Below are 9,195 nucleotides of genomic sequence, written 5' to 3' on the forward strand. Positions count from 1 at the left end.
ACAAACTTTAAAACTTACACAATTTACAAAGTTCGATTGGAGAGCCAATTTTACCAGATGTGTATGTGTGTGTGAGGCATACATAAATTATTTGTATTATTTTGCTGGAATAGTCATATTTCATAGGCTATGACATGCATTAATTATGCGTTATGCATATGCATTATTTTAAAATCTCGAATAACTCTAGACTGTCTATATTAGGTTTCTTTACCAGCAGCACAGATGGGTAATGTCAAGTAAGAACAATTGCACAGCCTCCCTCTACAGGCACACGTCTATTGTTCTCCCCTCCTGAGAATATCACTCTCACAATGGAAAAGTAGTGTGGGAAACACTTCCCTGCTCCCAACTCACACGTTCCTGTGTCAATGGAGATGACCTCCCTAACAACCACAAGCCTTTCATAGAGGACTATCTTTTCCCAGGGGCTCATGCAAGTGTGTGCGTGTGTCTAAACATTAGTGAAAAGTTAGGAGAGGTACAGAAGAGTTTAAAAGTCTACATGAGTAATCTGGGATTTAGAATTTAATTTAAACCTGGTAATAAAACTCAATTTTTAGGATTTTGAAAAGTGTAAATAAAAGACACATTGCGACAAAAAAGGTAAAAATATTTCTGATTCTAAACTATTTCTAAGTCAATATTCAAAGTAAAATTGTTTGTGACTCTTTAGGGGTCTGATCTTTCTTCCATAAGCCTATAAAGCTCAAGATGCTCTTTGGATCATTTCAAATCATGCCGGATAACATGATCATCAGATTTTACACAAAATTTTAGAGTATATATATCAGGATAACAAGAGGGCAAACAGGGGACAGTTGAAGGTGATTAATTGACAAGCAAACAAGCAAGGCAGCAATGAAAACGGGAACAAATCACAGGGGTGCAGAAAATAAACTTCAAAATAAAAGTCCTATAACACAAAATTGGGGACCAAGACAGAAATTTAACAAATACATTGTTAAAATAATCAAAGAACAACATCAAAATATACAATTCATGTTCTTTTTATGGAATATTGCTCTATTATAAATTATTTATCCATGCACATCATTGTGCCCTCATAATCTTTAATCAAAATAACTTCCCCTACCTCTTGCAGTGGCATCATCTCTTCTCTTTTCTAATGATGTGAGGGCGGGACATAATATTGTCACTCTCATGAGATCACAGCAATAGCAAACCTTAACAATCCAACGATCCAATCAATTCCTGATGGACAAAATCAAGTCTCACCCTACACTTTTTCTTGTTCATGAAGGTGTTTTATTCAGATACGTAAAAGACTATCGCAACTTTCATTACATGCTGACTTTAATCATATTTAATAGAACTGAGCTAACATGAATGAACAATAAACAGTTGCATTTTTATAAACTAACGTCAACAAATATTAATAAATACTCCAGCAAAAGTATTGATCATTGTTAGTTAATGAATTAACGAATATTAACTGATGGGACCTTATTGTAAAGGGTTCCCATACAGTATTTATCCTATATTTTTGACTAACTTTGGGCAATACGATTTACTAAAGACAAACAGGACAAGTGACAACATCTGTCCTCGTATCTGCAAAATTAGCTGCCCAATTAAATCTTTTCTCAGAGTTGTTTGGAGTGAAACTGGGCACCCATGAGAGCGGAGCACATGACAGATGTTCACACCGGTTGCTCTGCCCTTTTGGTAGCCAACACAATTAGGCTTTCTCTGACGATCTGCCCACTGGCTACGCATATGCCACGCAGTCACAGTCCCCAGACAATCAGAGTATCGGCTCCTTCTAAGACTGAAACTGGGATTATGTTGCTCTGTATCGTTAGAAGGCACTATTGGATTATCCTAATGTTGAGAGACACAGTAGAAAGTCTGATTGGCTTTCACTGCTTGGACATGGTGTACATTTGGATGCAATTTTGGAAGTGAGCCGTTGTATTCATTTGGGGTTTTATCAAGATTATATACACCTTCGGCAAAAAGTAGCCGCCGAGTATCCCCAGCACACTTAAGAGGATGGCCCCTACATTTAGGGCCATGGCGAAGCTCCCTCTGGAAATGCAGTAAGCTGTAAAAAACGTGATCCAAGAAATCATGTATATCATGAGACTGAATGTAATGCATTTAGCCTCATTGTAATTGGCAGGCAGATCTTTTCCCATGTAGCTCAAGCAGAAACAAATTAAGCTCAACACGCACACAAAAAGCAGCTCGGCGAAGGCCCCGAGAGACAGGGTATTACTGCACTCCAGAACAATGCTGTCATGGTAGAAGTCATAGTCCTGAGATGGAAAAGGAGGGTCGAGGAGCATGCGAAGAACCGAGATGAAGACCTCCACCACTGTCATGATGAGGATGAACATCTCAGGACCTCGCTTCCTAGCCCACGTCTCATAGAATCTTGGCAGCTTGGAGGACCATTTAAATATACAAACCACCTTCCAGGAGAGAGATTCATGTTTTATTATGAGAACTGACAAGTAGGAATGTGATTTATCACGAATGCACAATGTACTGTAGCAATACCAGATCGTTTTTTTTGGTGAAAACTGGATATTTAAAGGGATAGTTCACTTTGAAATTAATTTTTGATATGTTTTAGCTTGCCTCATGTGCATCCAAGATGTAGGTGTCTTTGATTCTGCAGTAGTTTTAATTTTGATGTCTGTTTGTGTCAATCAGTCATATAATGGAGGTCTATGGTCACCACCTCAAGTCCAAATTAAACATGATTTAATGACTCGTAAATGTATTGTTTTTGTGAGAAAACGAACAGTATTTATATCATTTTTACCTCATGTAAACACAGCCATGTCCAACTGATATGAGGGCACGGGCGCTTTGTGGCTGTGGTTACAAGAGGTAAAAACGATATAAATACTGTTAGTTTTCTCACACAAACCGCTCGTTTCGTGTCTTAGGCCATCAATGTGTACTTACATTTAGGAGTCATTAAATCATGTTTAATTTGAACTTCTCTGTGCATGCTCTTTGAGGTGGACCCCATAGACCTCCATTATATGACTGACAGACAAGAACGGTTTGACCTAAAAATATCAAAATTGAAAATATTGCGGAAACAAAGACACCTACATCTTGGATGCACTTAAGGCAAGCTAAAACATATGAAAAATTAATTTCAAAGTGAACTATCCCTTTAATTGTTCACTCACATTTCCCATACATTGCATTTAGATGACCATTTATTAATTTAATGGGGATCTATTATGCCCCTTTTTACAAGATTTTTTACAAGTCCCAGTTGCATTAGCAAACACTGTTTAATGTAATTTTTGGCAAATTTCAAAACAAATATTATTAATGTTTCAAACTTGACATTTTAATGTTGCGATGCGTTAATTCACTTGTAGCATTTAAAACCACTTGTTTATATATACTGTATATGAATTAAGGCATCACGACATTGTGTCATAGCCTATATATATATATATATATATATATATATATTATATTAACACAAAATACACAGTTTATAATTTTAATAACTGCTATTTGTTGTATTTCACTTGGACAAATATTATTGTATAGGCCAGAATTGTATTATTGTGCATTTAATAGTAGATCAATGAGATCTAGCTCATATTTAAAAGTAGACCTTTTTGCTAAATGTTTGTGTGCTGGGTTTGTTATCTAATGCATATAAATTCAACAAGGAAACATAAGTAATACATTTTGAAGCCACCAGACAGAAATGAAATGTTAAACGGTATATGCAGCTAAAGCCATTAACTTCTTCACTACCTCAACAACATGGCCGAACATACCTGAAAAGATCGCACAGTCACACACGCCAGGCACACGTTGAAGCTGATGATGAAGAGCGGCTGTTTGAGGAGGCAGCCGGTGCGGGACGGTCTGCTGAAGTGGCACAGTGTGCTGGAGGCGGCCACGGTCAGAGACGCCAACATCAGCAGACAGGTCTTCCCTCCGGCCGACTTCACCACAGGGGTACTGAGGTTCAACAGGAAGATGAGAGCTGTGCCCAGGGTGAGGAACAGGGTCACACCCAGGTATATGAGCAGGGCGGTGGTGAGCGGAGTGCCCCACGACAGGTACAGCTCTGCCCTCTTCTCACATGTCTCACTCTCTGCTTCAGACCAGTCATCTATGGCACACGCTTGACAGCTAGTGTAACCTATGAGGACACAAATGGTTAGCATAAGAAGCTTTCAAAATGTGTCATAACAAGGCTCCATACAGAATGTGAATGTCCTAGGGTTGCTACAGTATTTACACTATTAGAGGAAACCCAATTACAAATGGAATACTAATACGTATCTATGCAAAAGCTGGGATTTGAGAAAGTATTTTAGCTTTAAGGGGATTAAATCCAAACATTAGAGTCATAACTGAATAAAATGTGCCATCTGCTGGACATACTGTGAATGACATCCTGTGTCTGGTCATTCTGATCTAATGTCCTCCATTAACTACTGTACAGTAAATACTTCTTATACTCGATAATTATATGATTTTCGGGGTGTTTTTGTACCAGTTTTGTTGAGGAAGGTGGCAGCAGGGCATGGCATGCAGTCAAAACAACACTTATGCTGTCCGGTCATGAGCTTTCTGTGTCCGTAGGGACACTCTGGGGAACAAATTGACTCGGGAACCTGGACAGAGCAAAAATAATATTATATTAAAAAAGTCATTGAAGTCATTTCAACTTAAATTACATTACACTGAATTTTAAAAATAAGATGAATCTTGTATAATTCATATAAAATTTTCTCTATCTCTATCTGGTACCTTATTTTAATTATATTTTCTTCATTAATATGATTATTTCATTTTTATCATAATTATTTATTTATTTATTTGACACTGCTTTTGTGATGGAGATGGAAAACAGTTGGGAAGCATGTACACCACTGTTAAAAGTTTGGCTTATTTGATCAAAAATATAGTAAAACAATAATATAGTGAAATATTACAATTTAAAAAAGCTGTTTTCTATTTTAATATATTTTAAAATGTAATGTATCCCTGTGATGGTAAAGCTGATTTTTTCTTTTAAATGTCACATGATCCTTCAGAAATCAATCAAATATGATGATTTGATTCTCAAGAAACATTTCTGATTATTATCAATGTTGAAAACAGTTGTGCTGCTTAATATTTTTGTGATAGCATGATAAAAAAAAAATTCTAGGATGAATAACACATTTATTTGAAATAGTAGTCTTTTGTAACATGAATGTCTTTAATTTCACATTTGACCAATTTATGTATCCTTGCTGAATAAGTTTTAAATTCTTTCTTTCAAACAGAAAAAAAAAAAACATACTGACCCAATCTTTTGAACGGTCATATATGTTATACAGGGCCAAGAAATGGGATAATGCATATAAGGAAATATACAGACTTACCTTGGTTACAGGAGACACCTGCCCAGTCCATTGAATCTGAGAGGCGTCTAACTGAAGATCATTCGGACCGGGACTGAAACTTCCCACCACTTTAAATGACCACTGGCCATCCATCCATAGCCATGTCACAATATCATAACCTGTAGGAGGGTCTCCATTCTTATCAAAATAGACTGATGTGTTTCGAATTGAAAACTGAACTCGTTTCAGTTGGTGAAATACCTGTGGGATTTAAAGAAAATCATATCATGTGTAGTGTAATAATGTCAACTGTATATTATTATTTCAGTGATTTAAATCTAAAAGCATTCACCTCCCATGGCTGCACCTTATATTTCTGACATAGTCCAGAGTCACAATTCAAGATGTTGTGCACCGCATGAGCCACTGCATACACGGCCTTATACACGTTAAAGGAGGAAACAATGTCATACTGCGATAAAGGAAAGCGTTTTATCGCCATATCATAAAGGTCTGTATTTTGCATACACGGGACGTTGAGGTTGAACGAACTGTTTAGACCAAAGTCTTTAAGTCCAGGCACAGAAAGCCTTTCAAAATCTTCATACCCACTGAATTCAGTATATTTGACGGCGACACCGAGGACAGTCCCTATCGTACTGATCCCTGGTATGCTACTCACTGTCGACGCCACCGACCAGTCCTCTGTCCCAATCCACACTTTACCCGTCACGTTTTGGTCAATAACGAAAGGAAAGAAGCCAGCGGCCCGCCTCTTATTGGCAAAGACAACTATTGTGTTGACTTTGGTTTTGATGATGTTTTTGACCATGTCTTGCATGTATTGTTTCGTCTCGTCAGTTACAGCGGGTATCAGGGCTTGGTATGCAATACATAAATTGTGAAGTGAAGCTTGCTGGGAAAGGCCTTGCATTCCTTGAATACCGTACGAGTTGTCACTACCGAGAATGGCGATCCAGGTCCAGTTAAATCTGACCAGAATCTGTATCATTGCACTGACTTGGTTCTTGTCACTGGGAATGGTGCGGAAGAAAGCTGGATAGAGATTTTTGTTGCTCAGCATTTCGTTTGTGGCCTCGTAGGAGATCTACAAATGCCAAAGGGAAAAAAACAACAACATGAATATATAAAATTACACTTAATTTATATACGTTTCATTTATACGGCATTTATTATACAAAGGATACAAATATATAAATGTTATATATACTGTTGTATATAAAGTGCTGTCAATCGATTTAGTGACTTATGTTAACACCTAACATATTCTTTCTAAACATTTTTAAATTGTAATACTTTCACACTGAACACATAACTTTGTAAACAGTGCTTTAAAGGAGTAGTTCACTTTTAAAAAAAACTTTTGCTGATAATATACTCTCCCCCATGTCCTCATCTTTCTTTCTTCAGTCGAAAAGAAATTACGTTTTTTGATGAAAACATTCCAGAATTTTCTCCATATAATGGACTTCATTGGGAACCAAACGGTTCAAGGTCCAAATGAGAGTTTCAGTGCAGCTTCAAAGGGCTTTAAAAGACACCAGATGATGAATAAGGGTGTTGTCTCGAAAAAAGTTTTGTTCATTTTGATGAACGAGTTTGAACAGGAGAGTCACGAACGATCATCACAGAACAGAGCAAGGCGAGCATTTGTGCTTATAAAACGTAAACTTTTTTATTTATTTTTTAAATGGCCGATCGTTTCGCTAGATAAGGCCGTTCATCGTCTGGTGTCGTTTAAAGTCCTTTGAAGCTGCACTGAAACTCTCATTTGGACCGTTTGGTTCCAATTGAAGTCCATTATATGGAGAAAATCCAGAAATGTTTTCATCAAAAACCTTAATTTCTTTTCGACTGAAGAAAGAAAGACATGGACATCCTGGATGACATGGGGGTGAGTAAATTATCAGCAAATGTTTTTTTTAAAAGTGAACTACTCCTTTAAGATTTACAGGTAGGTCTGACAGGTCCTAAATAAACAGAAATTGAATATTCACTGCACAGACTTCACAGCATAAATCATAAATCGAATATAGATTAATCCTTATTAAAGCCTCAACAGTTATTGAGTCAAGAGCAGGGAGAGATTTTCTCTTTGTCTTTTGTTCTTTGAGTAACATTAAAAATGACAGACAGTAGCAGGTTTAATAGGCAGCTGTCACTTTAAGACCTGACGCAGATCCCCTATTTTAACTCTTTTCGTTCATTTTGAGAACTTAATGTAGCACTGGTGGCGCGCTGTCTGAAGCGGCTTGAACCTTGATCTAGTGACCCTGTACCTGAGGCACCAGGAATGCACCAAGAGCACCGGCTGGTGTGAAAGAGTAGGAACTACTGTCCGGACCGATGATGGCCACAGAGCGGCTGTTGACATCTGAACTGTGGCGCTGCTGGCTCAGCAGATCCAGGGTGGCCAGATTGCTGGCTGGGAGGGAGCACAAGTCATATGTCCGGTAGCCCAGCGTGACCCCTGGAAGAAGTTGCTTATCCTGAGTGCCGTTGTTAATTTCGTCCACTGCATATCTGAAGGCCTGCACCAGATGATAACCATGCTTGTTGATCAAGCCTCTAGGAATAAAAAGAGTTGTTTACATTCTGTGTGCTAAAATGTCTTTTTTAAATGGCAAAATATATTATCGGCACAGCAATTTTGTGAAAAAGTAGATTTTTTTATTTTTCATGGATGAAAAGAGAATAAAATAGCCTACATGCCTGTACAAAACACTGACTTTACCATTGGTATTATACATCTGGAATATGTAAAGTACAATAAAATGACATTCTTACTGTGTGCAGTCAGTCAGGTAAGGTGTCGATGGGATGGTGGAATCTGAATTATGGATAGGGAACCAGCCAGAGATGATATAATCTCCTTGAAGGTGAAGACCTCCACCGTCACTAAAACTCAAGAGATAGAGATACACAAACCAGACCAACATCTTACCCATTCCTCTGATAATATGAGCTCTTCAGACACATTTGTGCTTATAAACACTCTTTTCACACCAGCCCACTGTTTCTGCACAGTCTGTTGGTGGCAAGGATTTGCATGCTATATGTAATTACCACGGAGAATGCATTTGCCTGGGTAAATATGTTACCAAAGTGTGTAAATGTTTATATTGCAATTGCAAGTAAAAGCACACACAGGCAAATGCTGGAGGTAACTTATTTGTTTGTGTCTTTATTAGATATGGATATAGCTTCAAATGAAGCAGCAATAGCAGAACAGTGAAGGTCTAGTCCCTGAGTGATTTTTTTTTTTTTGAGCGAAAAAGAATCAGATTAGGGCACTAACTAGGATGTTATTACATATCCAACAATGTTATTATAGTTTGACAGAAGAAAAATACACTTTTGCTGTAATATGAATACAGTTGATAAACATCATGGATAAAAACAGTCATCTTTAAACATTATAGTCTTCTGCTGTTAAACAGATAGTTCACCCAAAAATGATGACAGAATTTTTTATTTTTGGGTGAACTATCCCTTTAAGAGAATGTAATACTATAATGATGGCAAAACAAAGAAGTATTTCTGAAGAGGAGTGATTGTGTTTCACCGCCTTAACCAGTTGGAATGGATTTGCCTGTCTCAATATCTTTTTCCCTGAACTTTGACTTATCTCTAGAAGGGAAATGAAAACTGTGGTCTATTTTATATGTTAAAACACAACCTCGACACCAAAGCGACAGGCAAATTCAAGTAAAATAAGTGAGAATTGCTCAATCATGCAAAACTAAAATTTCCATGTGAAATCTGTTGGGAAGTTCAAAGAACACCCATTGTCACAAATAATGATATTATAAACATTGCATGC

At 37.4% G+C, this 9,195-nt stretch overlaps 1 protein-coding gene across 1 annotated transcript; it reads right to left on the reverse strand.

Annotated features, from left to right (window-relative positions):
- Positions 1-79: 79 nt before the first annotated feature.
- Positions 80-9,099, reverse strand: tas1r1 (taste receptor, type 1, member 1). Its single transcript, XM_039652919.2, has 7 exons — positions 8,160-9,099; positions 7,652-7,940; positions 5,704-6,459; positions 5,391-5,612; positions 4,514-4,634; positions 3,786-4,156; positions 80-2,438 (listed from the first exon to the last, which is right to left on the reverse strand). Exons 1-7 carry the CDS (start codon positions 8,318-8,320, stop codon positions 1,884-1,886), a joined length of 2,475 nt encoding a protein of 824 aa, XP_039508853.2. The 5' UTR covers positions 8,321-9,099; the 3' UTR covers positions 80-1,883.
- Positions 9,100-9,195: the final 96 nt, after the last annotated feature.

Source organism: Pimephales promelas, chromosome 20 (assembly GCF_988280905.1).
Source record: "Pimephales promelas chromosome 20, fPimPro1.hap1.1, whole genome shotgun sequence".
NCBI lineage: Eukaryota > Metazoa > Chordata > Actinopteri > Cypriniformes > Leuciscidae > Pimephales > Pimephales promelas.

Bases quoted from the DNA above. Each gene is read 5' to 3' on its own strand.
- tas1r1 (XM_039652919.2), bottom strand. From the start codon at position 8,320: ATGGGTAAGATGTTGGTCTGGTTTGTGTATCTCTATCTCTTGAGTTTT. The intron at 6,460-7,651 runs GTACAGGGTCAC...TGGCATTTGTAG, and splicing joins GTGCATTCCTGGTGCCTCAG to ATCTCCTACGAGGCCACAAA. The intron at 4,635-5,390 runs GTAAGTCTGTAT...TGCTCTGTCCAG, and splicing joins AGGTGTCTCCTGTAACCAAG to GTTCCCGAGTCAATTTGTTC.